Source organism: Xenopus tropicalis, chromosome 2, assembly GCF_000004195.4.
Source record: "Xenopus tropicalis strain Nigerian chromosome 2, UCB_Xtro_10.0, whole genome shotgun sequence".
Classification (NCBI taxonomy): domain Eukaryota; kingdom Metazoa; phylum Chordata; class Amphibia; order Anura; family Pipidae; genus Xenopus; species Xenopus tropicalis.
Window position 1 is genome coordinate 31,666,931 of NC_030678.2, and position 18,922 is coordinate 31,685,852.

General features: G+C 43.3%; 2 protein-coding genes across 8 annotated transcripts in view; one reads left to right on the top strand and one right to left on the bottom strand.

Moving 5' to 3' along the window:
• LOC101730502 overlaps positions 1 to 18,922 on the top strand; it is a 40,269-nt gene that overhangs the window by 17,265 nt on the left and 4,082 nt on the right. The window lies entirely within an intron of this gene.
• The window catches only part of abr (ABR, RhoGEF and GTPase activating protein), a 215,730-nt gene continuing 210,384 nt past the window's right edge, over positions 13,577 to 18,922 (bottom strand). For 5 of the 7 annotated variants that reach the window (XM_012957246.3, XM_012957248.3, XM_012957249.1 and 2 more), the window contains 2 exons: positions 17,172 to 17,319; positions 16,237 to 16,469 (listed from right to left, as the gene is read on the bottom strand). In XM_012957246.3, coding sequence (XP_012812700.1) covers positions 16,380 to 16,469; positions 17,172 to 17,319 — 238 coding nt within the window. In that variant the 3' untranslated portion in view covers positions 16,237 to 16,379. Of the gene's footprint in view, positions 16,470 to 17,171; positions 17,320 to 18,922 lie in introns of all 7 variants that reach the window. The other 2 variants (XM_012957245.3, NM_001078845.1) reach the window with 2 other exon arrangements.

Sequence of the window (18,922 nt, forward strand, 5' to 3'; positions counted from 1 at the left end):
TTCTGATAAAAAGAATAATGAGCTAATGTTGTTTTCCGTTTCAAATGTTTTATACTAGAAACAATATCACTTCTGGTATACACTGATAGACATTTCCCACCATAATACAAATATACATGCAACTAATCTGTATCCACTGTACCAAATGTGGGTAACTACTGAGCTGAATGAATGTGCTGTAGGTTACAGGTTCTGCTGTAGGGATGGGTCTCATAGCATTGAGGGAGTGTAGATTCACTTGGATCCAGGGAATAAGAATAAGGAAAGCTGAATTGACAAGTACAGCTAGGGACTGGCCTACTGAGAGTCAGAGACCATGGGGCTGATACTAGCGGTTACTAACTACAGTTGGATCCAGTAAGGATTTTGTGTGATTCTGTCTTATTTCTTTACTTTTAGTGCATGGAACTGTTATTCGGTGAAAGAATATAAAGGCTTCAGCACAACAATTCTGTGTTAAGGGTGGGAACATAAGTATGGGATAAAGAAACAGTTGTTCTCTGATCTAATTGCATTGAGTTATATTAGATGCTACATGTGTTTATTCTGCTTGTACTTCTGAGCTGACTGAGATTTCAAGGTATTTGAAACATATGTCTAAGAAGTTTGAGGCTCTGGCAATTTTTGTTGCTGTTTCAATATTGGCTACTTGGAATTGTAAGACTCTGGTTACAGGTTTACAGGCAGCTGAAACTATTTTCTTTATTTTGCTTTAATGTGTGAAAAGTGGAATAGATGTCACATGTAAAATACATACTTTGCAGCTTCTTCCAGCTCCTTTTGCCTTGCCACGATCTTGTTGTGCAAGGCTTCGAGCTTAGGACCCAAAACCTGTGAGCAGGGGGAGAAAGGGGAAAAGAAATTAGAAATTGTTACATATGTATCCATGGGGTGCATTACCTTACAATAAACAGTATTGGGGAAGGTGCTGCATATGCCCACGTGCCCTCTGGCATTTTCAGTACTCTGGGGGGCAAGATTCTGCTTTTCAGATATTGGCTCTATACACAGCACTGTCTTATTATTCAATTAGTAAAGAGATTTTTTGATAACAGGTACCCAGATAACAGAACCCATAGCAGTATGCAAATGTGTTATTAGCAGTTGGTTGTAATGAGTTACTGAAATACCATTGTCTACAATAGTCCCCTGTTTCTATAACCTGTACAGATATACACTATGCTTCTTTTTAAATGCGCACACACACAATACTGCATAGTGTTCCCTATAACCTGACCAACATTGAGTGTGTCCTGTAGAATTGAACAAAAAATCACACAGAAAAGCCTTATGAAATAGTGATAGTGATCAAGGAACTTACTCTCCGGGCTTGCTGCGTCTCCTCATATTGGGAGAGAATGTGGTCCACCTCGAACTCCTCCTGTGGCAAAAGAGACTCCATGTTAAACAAGCGCTGCACTGTACCAATTTCATTAATGTGCCCCTGTGGGCGCAACTACCGACAAGAGATACATAATGTCCCTGATAATATAAATAATGGCAGTTGTTGGGCATATGGAAAGTAATAATCTCCCAAATGATAATTATGCTAGCTACAGGTGATACAGTATATAATAACCTCACTAATAATAATGACCTATATCACAATAATAATAATAGCACTTACTTCAGATAAAGCCAGGAGTTTGTGAATGTCGTATAATGTCACCTCCAGCTCTTCAAGTTGTTTCTGTAACAAATTAATGTACCAGTGTCAGAAAGGAAACTATAAATCCTTGGCTAGTATAAAGCAGGAATATGGCACAAGGCTGCTGGGACAGACATTACTTATAGGGGGTTGGCAGTGGCCTTCTGCTCGTTACTGCTATTCTAGGTTTACAGGACACAGTAGCCAAAACTTATATATTTTCCACCTACATTTTCATTACGCACACTGACACATAGGTCTAGCTAACCCCTTTATTATTTAAACTGGATAAAATGAATATTTTTAGTCTACTCGTGCAGTGTAATATTCATCCAATTGCATTTACTAAGCCTGTGCCCTTTCATCATTTATAGAAAAGAAGCGCACATAACATTTGCTGGAAGAGGAGCTGGCAGTCTAAAATATTCTCCCCCAGTGTCGGACTGGCCCACCAGGATACCAGAAAAACTCCAGGGGTTAGTGGGCCCTCCTGCTCTTGAGCATTTGGCCTAATTCATGGTCATTCCCTATTTCAGAATGGGAACAAAGAGGAGAAATGGATGGAAGGATAGATGCTAGCATGTAGATATAAGAGAATTGGAGAACTAAGTGGTTGAGTGAGGAAAGAAGGAAAAATAGGTTGGAGAGTGGCCCATGGTCTAAGGTCTTCCGGTGGGCCCTGCGGTCCCAGTCCGACACTGTTTTTCCCTATTATCTATACTTTTCTTTTTGATTCCTTACCCGATAGGCATCCATCAAGATGAAATGGGCCATGTCCCGAAGGTGCTCCACATCATTATCGATGTAATATTGATTGAAGAAGTGTTCTCTGAAAAGCAAAGTCCCAATGGAGCATTAATGGCAAATCCTATCCACTATTCTACTGTATTTCTACTGTACATTTATTCATTTGAGTGGATACAATATGGGGCAAGCACAAAATATCCCTTTACATTTGGCTCCCTGTTTGGGTGCTGCTTATTCTTTAAATGGTCCAAAGCAGTGAAATAGAAAACTAATTGACCAAAAAAGGAAAATAATATTTTTAAAATTGGCTAAAAAAAGAAATTGAGCCCAAATGGGAGGGTACGTTTATTTTAATATTCCCAAAGTGCTTACAATCCAATGGGAGAAAGATAAGATAATTAATAAGATTATTTCCATGTTACTTACAAGTCGTCGTCGTCTCCGTGTTTCCAGATGTAGTGATGTTCTGCAGGGAAAATACATTTCCATTAAGGCTAGGCACACATGCAGCACTGTCTCCCCTGGTGTAGCTATGCCAGTGGGGAAAAGGACAATCCACTCCTGTCTGCCCAACTTGTATGCAAACTGAGGCATGGCATTGGCCCATCAGCGCACACACAGGGTGAATTTCTGCTCCATAATGCACAGTTTAGCATTCCTGTGCAAAAAACCCCCCTGTGTCCACGTTGGTTATGCTAACCTGCCCCTAAGTGTTCTGCACTCCCTCCCCCCTCCTGGTCTATTATAAGTTATCCCTCGTATTCACCATAATAGGCAAGAATGGCCTCGTCGAAGGTGTTCTCCTTCATGTACTCCTCCAGTACACTGAATAGCACCTGTAAGTGAAAGGAAAGAGCCTTAAGGATTCAATTATAAATAGATCTAAGTGGCGCCAGATGCAAAGACTGTAACGGTATAGTGTGTATAGGAAGGGACTGTAATTATGGCAAATTGTGTATAGTAAGACAAGAGGGTGTTAGGGGAAGCGCTGACTGTGTGGTATAATGTGCATGATAATGAATAACCAGCTTGGAAACTATACAGTTTTTCAATCTGAAATGGTTTCTGTGGGGTACTGAGCAGGGCCGCCATCAGAAGCTTTATGGCCCTGTACAAGTTATTTATGTGGGGCCCCCATGAACACAAGTGCGCAGTACCTAAATTTTTAGTTAGGCAAAATGATGTCAGGGGAAAAGGCTGTAACTGTGGGTTCACTTTACATGAGAATTGTTTGCAAGTACTTGGTCCAGTAAATGGCTTGGAGAAATCTTCACAAGTCCAATAAATTTCCCTTTATTTGAATTATAAGAAAGAGATTCCTTACCTTTACCTCTGGCATTCTGCTGCCTCAAAGTACAGCCACCTAAAGGCAAGTGATACAAAGGGGCATTATATTGGCAGCACAGACACAGGCAGTCTCAGCAATAGGACATGTATGTGTGGTTATAGCTTTCTATTCCCAGTCACATATCAGTATCAGACAGTATTCTGGGCAGACTCGCTACATAAATGGTTAAAGCCCCCATAAGATCAGAGAAATTACCTCTTAAAAGAAGTGTGCCAGAAGGTGCCGTTGGAACCAGAAGTGCCAGATGGTAAACTCTTCTGGTTCAGATAGTGAGGGGTTCCTCACACCTGAGGGCCGGCACAAGGCCGGGGCACCCAAGGGAGACCCTCAGTAGAAAGTGGCTTTCCCCAAGCTCAGATCAGAATGGAATTGATCAAACTAAAAGGAAAGCCAAAAATCTCTCAAGAATCGCTAGGCGAAATCGCAAGTCACACAGACCGCAGGTATCTCAGCAGGAACAGCACTATAGCAATCTGTATAGAGAGACAAATGAATATAAAGTAAATGTTAGAGAAAACGCATATTTCTATAGAATTCTGAGTAGGGCAGAGACATGTTTTCCCTTATTGAGTTGTATGAGACCTATTAAACATGAGAAACAAATTATTTTATTTACATGAGGGCCACAGGTTTCCAGACTCTTTAGTTTAAATCCCCCCACGTGAAGTCCAAGTCTCACATAAGTTTCCATGAGAATAAATAGACACTGTAACCAGCTCTCACCTGAACTGGCCTTTAGGCCGGGCCCCATCAGGGGTAGGGTTGGCACCTGTCTGATTTGAACCAGATTGACAGCACGGTTATGAAGGGATTGTCTGATTTAAACCTTCTGTATGATTAGTGCAGGTTGAAAATACAGGCAAATTAGCCCCAAAACATTCTGTGTGTCATAAATGTCACTGGTTGTCCCTGAATGTCACCAGCCCACCCCTCATGGGCATAACTGAGTTTTGTCCAGGGCATATCTAGGCCGTGGCCATGCACATTAGGGGCCTGGATTTATGAACATAGGTGCTAAATGTCAGATCTTTCCATTTATTTTTTGTATTAGTCTGATGAAAGCTGATTGGTTGCTTTTGGTAACAGCCCTTGTGCAATTTATTATTATTATTAACATTTATTTATAAAGCGCAAACATATTCCACAGCGCTGTACAATAAGTGGGTTTCATACATTGGACATACAGAGTAACATATAAAGCAATCAATAACCGATACAAGAGGTGAAGACGGCACTGCCCAAAAGAGCTTACAATCTACATATAATTTAGCATCTATGTTAATTAGCCTATTTCAGCAATAGAAAAGGGGGTAAAGAAACAGCCACAAATGAATTTTAGGGGGCTGATTGCAAATATGGGGCAGTTTAATGCTCACAGAGCAAGTACCCCATCAGGCTGTATTACTGTGCAACTGTAAGGTGAAGCAGCTATATTTGTCACAATAAAGAGTTTTTTTTAGTAAAGCCCCAATATGTATCCTACTGCCCCCAGGGAATTTTTGTTCAATATTCTAATGCAAAATATTCTAACACTGTGTATTAAGCAGGGCTAGGGGTAAATAAGTGCAATTCTGCTGGAAATAATAGATTTAGCAGACCCCTTGTAGCCCCTAATACATCCCTGTGCAGCCATCAGGGGGAACATGAAGCCCAAATCTAAGCCCAATCATTATAGCAAAGGGTATGATTTTGCTGGCAGCCCTGCCCAACTGCCAAATGCTGCAGCTGTGTCTCTCAACCACCCACAGTCATCTCTAAACAGTCATCTCCAAAGCCCATTTTAGAAGAATTCTGCCCAAATGAACTAAAATCCAACCCCCACTAGTCTCAGGGGTACAGCACTATCACTATAGCCTCTCTTTTTGGAATAAAATAAAGGTTTTTTGGCAAATAATCTCTCTGAAGGGAAGATCACTTACCTCTCACCACAATGCTCACCAACTGAATAACTGCCAAAGTCAGCACTGTGGCAGTTATTCAGTTGGTGACATCACAGACTGAAATGTACCCTGTTCATGAGTGAGGTTTATATGCCATTAGTTTGCCCTTACATGTGCAGAACCTACACAGCTTATTGGGTACATGAAACGTTGGAACAATGCTTTGTATGTGTGACTGTTTGAGTCACTACATTTACTGTTCTGTTGGAAGGATCCATTAATTCATTAGCCATGGGTTATCTACCTGCTGCTGCTAAATCAGAGAGAAAATCCTTTTTCCTCTCTGGTTGCATTCCAGGCACTACCCACAGTGCAATGCATTATGGGTAGTGATGAGCAAATCTGTCCCATTTCACTTAATTAAAAAAAACCCACAAACTGGCAGAAAGTCACAAAACACATTAAAGTTAATGTGCATTTTTTAACTTTTATTCTCGCAGCTTTTTTTTACTGTGCAACTATTTTCCCCCATTAGAGTCTATAGGCATTTTTTGGTGGTGATACCTGGCAAAACAATTTCACTCATCAGAAAAGAGAAAGAGAAGAACTGTTTTGCAGCTGGATTTTTATATAAAATGGCTTGTATTCATACTTTTTTTACCCTAGCAACCAGACATTGGTTTAAATGGGAGCCTGAAAATGAATTGTAGCCTTACGGAGCATTTGTTTTAAAATATAACTTAAAGGTGAAGCACCCCTTTAACAGCCTCATGTACTTGCACCCAAAACTGCCCTCCCTACCCAAAGTAAGAGCTTCCCAAATGTATGTTTCCTCCCTTTAGCCTGTGCCATTTGCCAGTACAGTATGTGTCCCTAATGCAGTAGATCAGGGAGCCCCAACCTGTTATACCCATGAGCCAAATTTAAATGCATAAAGAGTTGGGAGCAAAACAAGCATGCCATAGATAAAATCTAGAAATATTTTGTATTTACCTGGCTCTTGCCAGACTCAGGCACTGACATTGCAATAGTTCTAGATGGATCTGGGAGCATATCAGAAGAAGATTTCCAAAAGGCAAAGGATTTTATTACTATGATTAAAGGTTCTGGGAGAAGTGTTTGCAGGTATATGGGGTTTTAGAAAAGGGATGAGAAGCTTTACTGGTTCTTTGTCAGCATTGTGAGTGTCTGCAGGCCGCCTTCTTTGTCTCCCTGGTGTAGGAGTTACAGAATAAGGTGGACAACTTGGTGGCCATTCTAAATGGCAAACCCTGAGTGAGACGGAGGAGCCTGTCTTATTGCCCCCAGAGCCTGCAGGCCTGGTGGAAGTACAGTTGAAGTAACACCATAAATAACTTTTTAGAGATAAAAAGGCTATACGATAGATAGATAGGAGCATGCATGATACCCAATATTTTAAATATCTCTGAAAGCAGGAGGAGTTCTTGGCTGCAGAGGGTTTATTGCATTTTCTGCTGCCATTGATTATCTGCAATAACACCGTCGACCACAAGATGGCACTGCTCTCCTTTCCCATTTACTTATCTTTCATCTGGGGATGCTAAAGAAAAACAGACTTTGTGGGACCCATTTTTCTACTTGTGGACTGTCCAACAGCCTTTCAGCTGCCTGTAACCTACGACACACAGAGCTACTTAGTAGCATCTATTTTTCACAGCTACTAAATGCCTGCAAAAGACAATACTGAGATTTACACATGTAGAGACAATTACCAGTAAAGGATCAGCATTGCCAATTTTTTACTTTTTTTTAACATGGTGTCACTCATATAAAGTGTTGCTCTGGCAGTCCCAGCATAATGTACCCACCCACTTTCCCTTCCCAGAAGCTATTATCCCAATTTTAACAGTAAGAGTGAATATGGGGTGCATTATTGTGCTTACCCATATTCTAGCCTCCTCCATTACTGATGTTGTATTGGTCAGCTCCCCTTTTGGACCCCATAAAAATGCTCAATGTTTATAATGAAACCCAGATATCATAGCTCATCTGTTAAACCTGTAGTAACTTTATTGTGGAGCGATATGTATTATCTTATGAAGTCTTGCTGTATTTTGTAACATATGAAATGATTTGGTTGCCCACCCTCCAGTAGTGCAGTTCCTCACACTTTAGCGTTTGTATCACAAGAACAGTCTGTAGGGTTGGGACCATTATTGTGAGTGATGGAAAAAGGAAATGAGAGACTGAGCCCCACAAAGCACATATATTAATTACACAGAGCTCAGTATTAGGCCTCAGTAATTCCTTGTAGAGCATATGTACCCCACTAGTGATACATGGGTGCCCCCGTAACCCAGGGGACTGTACAGCACATGTATATGCCAGATTGCCAGTAGCATGTAAAATTGCATGTTAGAGAGAGTGGCACTAAAGCCAGACCTCCTTACTCCAGTGCTCCTTGCTCAGTGGTCCCGTCCCTCATTACAGACCTACTGGGGTGCTGCATTGGCCATCATCATGGAATTCCTGGGGGTCGCAATCTCACCAGACACCTACTTAGTATTCTGCCGTGCCTTACTCCTACACTAAACAGTTCATCAGTAAATCTCTATTCCCAATACGCAGGCTGCTCACGATTCATTGGAAGTCTGCAGAGCCCTCGCCCCCTTCCACCTCTCAGTGGCTCACTGCAATGTCTAATATGTGCTCCATTGAACATGTAATATACAAGTGATAGGGCCACTTCACCCGCACTTTGGGCCCCGGCTACAAAAATATTCCCCTCTGGCAATGAAGTTTCCCCTAATGCAACCAGATACCTAAGTGACCTGGGATCAGTTTTGTTAATGCAGTGCTATGTGATCAGTCCTGTGCAGTTGTTATATCCTATGCCTCATCCCCCTGCTATGTGATGTGCATGTATCAATAATATGCCTGAAAAAGAGAAGGGCCCAACTGTACTGAACTCACTGAGAGAAAGAGAAATTGTAGAGCTGTGGGAGGAACTTTATTTCTTCCAACCGCTCTGCTCACTGTGCAGTATGTGCCCTTAATATGAAATATTTCTATAAAGCCATTGCCCCTTCTACCCATGGCACAAGCAGTGGTTTTTGCCAGCTGTTTTCCCCATTTTCAGAATGTGGAGTCCTCGCCCTCTGTATTATTTGCTGCCCAATGGAATCACAGGGCCTGGCGCATGGGGGTGTTTCATACACAGTCAGTTCCATGTGATTCTCATAGGCAGTGATTGGGGCGAATGATAAAACGAGTGCCTTATTGCTTGGTATCTCAAGTCAGGGGACCAATGTACAGAGGCTTTTTGGCCCCTAGTGCTGGCCTGATTCGGCCTAGGGGTTGCTGCGCCTCTGCACTTGTTTTTTGTGTCGGAGGGGGCTGGGGGGCCTCGGCCCAATAAAGCGATATCTGCACTAAGTTATATTGTAGTCACGTCCCCAATAAATGTAAATATCTCTGTGCCAGGCAACCAAGTTTGCTCATCCCTGGTTGCCAAAACCAGTGTCGGACTGGGATGCCAGGGGCCCACCAGAAAACCTTAAACCATGGGCCCACTCTCCAAACTCTTATTCATCCACTTCTTACTCAGTCTCTATATTTTCCTAATTTTTTTATCTTTACATACTATAATCTATTCTTCTTTAAGAATAATGATTTAGTTGCTTTGTTCCCGTAGAAAAATAAGTAATGACCATGAATTAGCCCAAATGTCTTGAAACAGGAGGGCCCACTGACACCTGGGCCCACCGGGAATTTTCTTGGTATCCCTATGGGCCAGTCTGACACTGGCCAAAACCTACAATAAATGTAAATACAGAGGGATATTTGCACGGGGGTGGGTATGGTTATCAGGGAGACCCCTAGCAATGCTGTCAGGCAGAGGATATGGCAATTACATGTATTTGGGCAACTGCCCCAAGAAGACTAATGATGTGGGTGATCTCAAGGGAGTGGGTTAACGGTCAGTATATTCCATAGTTCCTACTGGACAGACACAGGATCAGGGAAGAGGTAGCTCCTTCTAATACCAGTTACTTTGCAGCACAATAGGACAAAGGGGAACTAATGCTCAATGCCGGCGTTTTCTGAATTTTAACTTAGTTTCCCCCACAGCCATAATACATGTTTTGGCCAGGTCTGTTGGGCACACTCATAACTTGGGAGACATGCCCTCTACCCCTGTTGTTTAATGGAAGACAAAGCTATTCATCCAATACATTGTTTGTGGACATGGCACCCGATTAAAAGTTTGGGTGCTTACGTAATTCCTGGACATTATGGGAAGATCTAATAAAGAACAGAAACCCTCCTGTGTATAAAGGCAAAGTGGGCAGTATAGGAACAAGCCAGAGAATAGTCATTTGTGATCAGTTATACACAATCTTCTTATTGTGGCTTTGTCTGACACAGAACAGATGGAAATGTCTCTGCGTTATTATTGGCCAGAGGTGACGTAGGAGATGCATTGGCCAATGGTGCAATTGTGAGTCTGTAGCCAGGGTGCTATTGAAAGGCCTGAGACCACACGTGAAGCAAATAGGATCCCAACGGCAAATTGGTTCCTGTTTGTGTTCTTCTCATCCCAGCAGGAATTCATCTACTAAATACTCTGTTCTTTCCCAAACCTCAAAGTAAACTATAAAGGTTCTGGGAGCCTTTGCTTACTTTGGCTTCCCCCGAGCCCCCTCTGTTAGTGGAGCAGTAGCAACACCTGCATCAGGGCACATCTACTCCAGCTACTGCCCTGTCTGACTGACAGTCAGCATTGTGGCCAACAGCTGAGGGACATAGCTTGGGAAGTCCTTTTATGTATAATTAATGGGGGACTGGGCTGCTTATACCTGACTCTGACTTGATCCAGCTAAAGGCACAGCTGGAATTGCCGTCGCTGCTGGGGCTGCTGTAACCCAATCTACTCACTTATGACAACATTTAGGAGGAATCTTGTAACAAGGTTCAAAATCTGCTCAAATGTTCCATGGAGAATCAGTGGTTCCACTGTTGTTGACACCAGTGTTACATAAGTATTCATAATATCACTACACCACGAGACAAGGACAAAGGCACCAAAAAGACACAATGTGCCACAAATAGGAAGTTTGAGCTGCCAGTTCTCTTCTGCTGATTGGAACCAAAACTGCACAATACAATGTCAGGAACGTGGGGGGCAGCAGCGGCTAGGGCACAGAAGGTTTTGAGCTGTATTAAAAGGGGTATAGATTCACGGGAGGAGGGGGTTATTCTTCCCCTTTACAGAGCGCTGGTAAGGCCCCATCTAGAATATGCTGTTCAGTTTTGGTCTCCAGTGCTCAAACGGGACATTACTGAGTTAGAGAGGGTCCAGAGAAGGGCAACTAAGCTGGTAAAGGGTATGGAAAGTCTCAGTTATGAAGAAAGACTGGCCAAGTTGGGTCTGTTTACACTGGAGAAGAGGCGCTTAAGAGGTGACATGATAACTATGTATAAATATATAAGGGGATCATATAATAACCTTTCTAATGTTCTATTTACCAGTAGGTCCTTCCAATGGACACGAGGGCACCCACTCCGTTTAGAAGAAGGGAGGTTCCATTTAAATATTCGGAAAGGATTTTTTACAGTGAGAGCTGTGAGGTTCTGGAATTCCCTCCCCGAATCAGTTGTACTGGCTGATACATTATATAACTTTAAGAAGGGGCTGGATGGATTCTTAGCAAGTGAGGGAATACACGGTTATGGGAGATAGCTTTTAATACAAGTTGATCCAGGGACTGGTCCGATTGCCATCTTGGAGTCAGGAAGGAATTTTTCCCTCTGCAGCAAATTAGAGAGGCTTCACATGGGGTTTTTGCCTTCCTCTGGATCAACTAGCAGTTAGGCAGGTTATATATAGGCATTAAGGCTGAACTTGATGGATGTATGTCTTTTTTTCACCTAACTTACTACGTTATAATAGGGTGTCAGGACGATGATTGGGGTCAAACAATAAACTGAGAATTATGGAAGTTTTAGTCTTTAGCAGACTGAAGGCAGAGGGTAGGGCTGAGGAGACACAGAAGCAGGGGGCAAGATGTAGGGACGTGCGACATGACAGTGTATAGCAGCACTACACACAGTTGTGGTAGAAAAAAATAACTATAAATTACACAAATTTATATTTTGATAAATGCGCCTCCGTGTGTCTTCACTGCAGTTGTGACACCCAGAGACATGTGAACGTGGACTCCAGTAGCCAGAGAGTACCTGGTCAGCCAGGAGCAGCTGGGTTGGGCAGTAATGACTGGTATGATATCTGACCTATCAGTGCATAACCATAATCCAATGTTATTTATGACTTACTGGAAGGTGTAAATTACCAGAGTATACAGAAAAGGATAGCTGGGCATCTTCACCTTCCATGTGGGTCCTTGTTATTTTCTGCCCTGAGTGGCTGTTCAGCCATTTGCACAACAGTCTGTATATTATAGAAATTCTGCAGTAATTATCAGTTTCCATACATTGGAGAAGGGGTGCTTTGTATAAATATATGGGGCCTGAACAATTACCTCTGTGGGTGATTATTACTCCCCAGGGTTGTATTTAGGGCTTTGCTCCCCCAGACAACAATACACTATGATGCCCGGACACTAGAATATGCCATTCAGAACTGCTCTATAACATCAAACCTATTATAGCCACAATTTGAACCCAAACACTTACAGGAAAAGCAGCAAATAACTGCAAGGGCACCCAACACATTTCAAGCAGAATGATAAGGAGAAACTACAGATCTCCTACGTTTCTCAGGCCGGGGCCCTTGCAGGCGCATCAGAGGATAACTGCTATTTGTTATATAATCAATCCTACATATGCTCAGTGTTTTGTTTAAATACTGCTGATTTAATAAACATTTATATACACCACAAACACACACACTCGGAACATAAAATGGGCGCGGAACATTATAACTGTCCCCTATAAACCTTTCAAGAGGAGACAGCGGATGTCCCATCCAAGCCATGCATGCCAATTATGCCACCGCAGCACATTTTATGTACACACACAATTCACTCCATGCTTGGAGCCACCCATCATGCTCAGGTTTAATGAGTGGCACTATACTCACAAATGATTGAGGGGCAATAATGCTCAGTATTTGCTGCCATAGCCATATGGTATCTCTCTATGCCAGCCAGACATGGGGTGGTCCATGTCATGCACTGCCCCAGCACAATGTTTTGCTAGACTACTTTGCCCACCTTGGGCCAGTGCTTAGATTTATGCTATGAGCTGCCACCTGAGACCTGAAAGTGGCTTGATGGCTAACACTTGCCACTGTGTGGTTGTCTTAAAATATCTAGAGAAGTGATACCCACATATACCTTTTGTGGTTCCATCTTCTTGTCAGGATTCAGTGTGGCACCTCTTAGCTCATTCCGAGATTACAGAGATATAAAAACACTCCTGTATCAGTGATACACAGTGCCAGACTGAGATACTGGGGGCCTAGCAGTCCTAGCGTTACGTTTAATATCATTCCATCTCACCACTAACGAATGAGTTCATTCCATCTCACCACTAACGAATGAGTTCATTCCATCTCACCACTAACGAATGAGTTCATTCCATCTCACCACTAACGAATGAGTTCATTCCATCTCACCACTAACGAATGAGTTCATTCCATCTCACCACTAACGAATGAGTTCATTCCATCTCACCACTAACGAATGAGTTCATTCCATCTCACCACTAACGAATGAGTTCATTCCATCTCACCACTAACGAATGAGTTCATTCCATCTCACCACTAACGAATGAGTTCATTCCATCTCACCACTAACGAATGAGTTCATTCCATCTCACCACTAACGAATGAGTTCATTCCATCTCACCATAACGAATGAGTTCATTCCATCTCACCACTAACGAATTAGATCATTTCATCTCACCACTAACGAATGAGTTCATTTCATCTGACTACGAATCAATGAGATAATAAATGGAGGCACTGCATGTTATGAGTCAATTAATTTTATTTAAAATTAGACAGAGGTCCATGAGTAAATGGCATATTTGTTCATGGCCACGTTGCAAAGTAAACCCACCTTTCTTCTTTAATAAATCTCACGATTAGGGGCCAAATTGCTCAACAGTAAATGATTCAATAAAAATAAATAAATAAAACCAGCCTCCCATCAATATAAAAGAGAGCCCTCGAAAGAGGTGAAACAGCTTCAGGAAACTGGTAGATGACTTTATTCACACGACAGACTGAGTTTGCATTCAGATGACATCACAACATCAGGAAATGACATCATGAGATTTATCGGGGATCCTTTGTTCCTGTACCAAGTCCATGTGTTTTACTACAGTAAATGACACTTAATTCTACCCAGTTACACTGTGACTACTTGTAGGCTCCGGAGCAGTAATTCTCACCCCACCAAGAGAGACTGCAGCATTGGTCCTAGAATCAAACTTACTTTTCTTTGTGCTTATATAAAAGGGGGCTGGAAATATAAGGCTACAACTCAGTAGGTTGCCCTCAGTCCTGCCCTTAATTCCCCGCAGATCCGCTGGGGTGCAGATACCAGGCGTTGCCCATTTCTATCATCAGTGTAATGTTTTTGTGGATTTTTTTTCATCTTTACATGTAACGTTATGTATAGTGTTATGGCAGTTGGTGAGATTGCAAATTGCTCCCTTTGCTTTGGTTAGCCTTTCCTACCTGATATCCCACTCACTGTTTTTATTTAAGGATAAATATATGTAATGGTTTCACCTTAGATACATAAATATATATGACAAAAGGGGTTGCCATGGCAGCTGACATGTTTGCTGGGTAAATTCTTGGCAGGAAGAGCTCATAAGGGCAATGTAGCACTCAGTTCTACTGATTATATGTAGCAGTAATTCTGTGCTGGTTTCCCCAGGCCACAGTATCACAAATCATTCCCACAGGGGCAGGTACAAGCGCTGCAGAAGAACTGCTGCATCTGACAGAAATGAACACAAAATAATGGTGGGGGCAAACACTGCACTTTGTACCTTTCCACTTTAGTAAAACAGCCCTCACGCTTTAGTATCTATGGGCCTAACCTATGATATACTGATGTGTGGGCAGGTTGAGCTCTACCCCCCCCATCGTCTCGCCCTCCCTGTCCCCGCTGTGACGGCAGAGGCGGGTGGGTTGGTTGCGGGTAACTCTTTCAATATATGGGATTCTCTGTGCCACAATCTCTCATAAGCAACTGCACCAGGAATAAACCAATTGTAATTCCTGTGGCTCACAGATGGAGTAAGTAGGTTTAAGCCTTGCTTGATGCAAAGTGCTTACTTTGGACTTCCGGACCAGTTACTATGGCTGCCAACCCTTAGCAACCAGTGAGTTGTATCTTCAGATTTACCAGTGCAGCACATGTGCGATATCACAACCAAGGTGCCTCATCTTTCATGTTCTACTTCTACAACTGGAAAACATCTATCATGGCAATCCAACACATTTGAAAATGAGATAAAAACAGTTTTACTTCTCAGAAACAGAGAAATTGTCCCTCACCAAGCGATGTTGGGAAATGATAAGAGAACCCCCCTGATCTTGGTCAATTAGAAAAGGAATAGTGACAACTGCCTATCATTTGTTTCATTGCACGTCAGTTATTTTTTTTTCCTACTACCCACATAAATACCAACGCCAGGATAGCAAAGCCCTAGATACAAGTTGCCAACAATGCATGGTATAGTACAGGAATAAAAGATTCCGCAAAGCTTTCTAGCTGGAGAGCCTGGGGCTGTGGACATTGTATCTACAGTTTAGAAAGTCTACAGATAAATATTTAATCAAACAAAGGAAAGATATAAGAAATACCCAGCGCTGCGCTGGCGCCCTTTTATAAGTTAGGATTTCAGTGGCTGGAAAGCTCACAGATGAGGGCGTCTCTCCTCTAAGCTCGGCTTTTCTGTGGAACAGGTGGATTCATTTGTGGTCATTGCAGACACTTCAAGCGCTGCCAATTCTTGGATCCTAGTCATTCCCACCAAACCCCCGCAGATAAATAGAAATGTACCGCCCCACCAAAGCAGCTAATCACAAGTGACATTTCCACCAGAAAATAAAGGAAAAGACCAGAAAGCACTGGGACTACTTTCAGTCACAAGATGTAGAGGAAAAAACTGTCTCAGAAACAATTTATATTTTAAAAATATATGGACGGATGGCCCTCTTGCATTCCGCGAGACTCCCAAAGGTGAACCGTGACAGTGCTGCTGGGTCTGTTCCCCTTCTGACAACAAGAGTTGATGATGAGCCCTTCTCCTCCTTTTGCCTCTGACAGACCCCGAAAGTAAGACCCTTAAGAGGATACCCTTTCCAGCAGAGGTCTCTTCTGAACATGGCAGTTTCTAAGACCTGAATCGTGCGGTTTTCAACAAAATTCCAAACACGTCACGTAGAGGAAAAAGTGGACGACAAATGCAGGCTCCCACTGCTGTGCTCCCCCCATGCCTCCTTTTTTCTCTACATAAAATAATGGCTGAACACGGATATACAAAATACAGCTAGTAGCATGGGGAGCACAGGCACTGGTCCAGAGTCTTAACCTGCTTCCATTTTCTATCTCTGTACAAAAGAATTCAAAAATGCACACAAGCAAGTTGCTCCCGGGGAGCGGGGGTTTTCATTCATTTTTTTTTTGTTTTGTAATGTTTTTCTTTACGGCATTATATTTCTGTCTCCCTTCTTGGAATGTCTCTTGCACAATTTACAGATGGGAGCAGGGCCGCCCCGTTTCTTCTCCAGGGTAGGGCTGGCGCGCCCTCACACATCCGTTGAGTAGTACAGCGTGCTGCGCTTTAACTCAGAAAAGCTGATTGGTGGGTGCTGCAGGTAGTAGAGCAGAACCTGGACCTACATAGCAGGAAGAGAAGCAATAGTTACTATAGATAACTAAACGGTGAAAGAGTGCTGTGTTGTCACCATTAGCACTACACACTGCATTATACTCAGTACCTACAGGAATCGGCCTCCCAAATTTTGGTGAAGATCAAAGCAAAAACCTATAGATTATAGATTACTATTTACCCAGAATGCTGACACCTAGAGGAGGTTGCTAGAACACCACCCAGGACTCAGATAATAAGCTTTACAGAGAGATCAAACCCACACAGTTACTGGGAATGATGTGCAGAAAACCGTTGTGCCCTAGGCCAGTGCCGACCACTAGATGGACAGGGATGAGTGGAGCTGCCTACAGCACTGATGTAAACTGGGACATCAGCTGATCCATACAGTGGCTCTAGCCACACTGCCTGCCCAATCCTAGCTACCTGATACATGCCACATCAAACAGACAACACTAGGCAACTTGCTTTCCAATACACTTTGCTGGAAAAGCCTTCCAGGGGTGTTTGTTAGCCAGTTCATTTCAGGACAAGCGGGGAATCCCGCAGACACTGTAGGACACCAATGATCTACAACTGCCATAATGTCATATGATAACACCCAGGGGAAATGGCAACCAGGACATCTCTAAAATGAGAATATGTAATTTTACCCCCCCCCCCCCCCCCCCATTTGTTTCAGAATTTTCACTTGCAAGCTGTGTGTTACCTGTGCCATAACATCGTGTGACCAGATGTCGGATGCCAGATTCATATGGCCTTTACTCTCTACTTCTGAGGGCCTCAGCAATGTGGGTCCGAACACTGTCGCCAAATTATGGAGTGACATTTTGTTAATGGGTTCCTTTTCTGCAACCCTGGTGAAAAAGGAGGAAAATGAGATTACCTTAAAAAAACTAAAATCTGTAATATTAGAAAAATGTTGACATGGGCAGTTTATGACTGAATAACCAGCAGGCATTGCTCTGTACAATACAATATGACGTGTAACAATGTGTGCTGTAAGGTGCTAAAATTAGTTGCCATATTTATCCTTTTTCATATTCACAAGTCACCATCAGATCTAGGTGCTCAGCCAATAGGAGTACTGGCAGATTATCTGTGAGCTTGGCTACACCAATGGTAGGCCAAATGGCTCCATACAGGCCTAAATCTTGTCTCTCAGTTCGCTCATTAATTGGAGTGCATACAACATGGAAGTGGCCAATCGATCTTATCCCTGGGCCGTTGCTAAATATGCTCACAATCTGGCAGGGTGGATTGGCACGAGACACGCAGAATGCCTGAATATTTTACCCAGACCCATCTGAAATATTTATTGGGAGAGGAATTCCTGTGAGTCCAAAGACAAAGCAACAGTTGGATTCATATTCAAGAATGTCAGTCAGCTGCTCCTTGGAATGTCCTTAGCCCTGAAGGAACCGGCCATATTATGTGGCTTATTTATGGGCTACTAATCCCGCAGCATCAAAAAGTAAAAAGGCTGAGCCTGCTCTCCTCACTGAGGCTCTGCTTGGCTCTGCATATATGAATGTGAAAGTGGGAGGCTTGTGCCAAGGAACTCCATGTACCACAATGTACTCCAGCGGAACATATGCTGCCTTGCTTTTAAGTTTGTACCGCCGTGAGTTGAGATGCTGGTATGAGAGAAACAGCTGCCGCCGCTAATGCCGCCCCACCTCATCATGCTTCCCCTAAACTGGTCACTCTCCAAGGGAGCAGTGGGGGCTGGCGTCTCCCCGGCTTGCAGGATGGAAATCTTGATGAATATTTCTTTGGTCCCTTGGCTGAGTCTTTGTTGTATTCTACTTCTGTTTAAGCACACAGACAGGCACCAACGGAGAATGCAAGCGCACTCACACAGACAGGCACCAACGGAGAATGCAAGCGCACTCACACAGACAGGCACCAACGGAGAATGCAAGCGCACTCACACAGACAGGCACCAACGGAGAATGCAAGCGCACCACACAGGAGAATGCAGCGCACCACACAGCAGGCACAGGAGAATGCAAGCGCACTCACACAGACAGGCACCAACGGAGAATGCAAGCGCACTCACACAGACAGGCACCAAAGGAGAATGCAAGCGCACTCACACAGACAGGCACCAACGGAGAATGCAAGCGCACTCACACAGACAGGCACCAAGGAGAATGCAAGCGCACTCACACAGACAGGCACCAACGGAGAATGCAAGCGCACTCACACAGACAGGCACCAACGGAGAATGCAAGCGCACTCACACAGACAGGCACCAACGGAGAATGCAAGCGCACTCACACAGACAGGCACCAACGGAGAATGCAAGCGCACTCACACAGACAGGCACCAACGGAGAATGCAAGCGCACTCACACAGACAGGCACCAACGGAGAATGCAAGCGCACTCACACAGACAGGCACCAACGGAGAATGCAAGCGCACTCACACAGACAGGCACCAACGGAGAATGCAAGC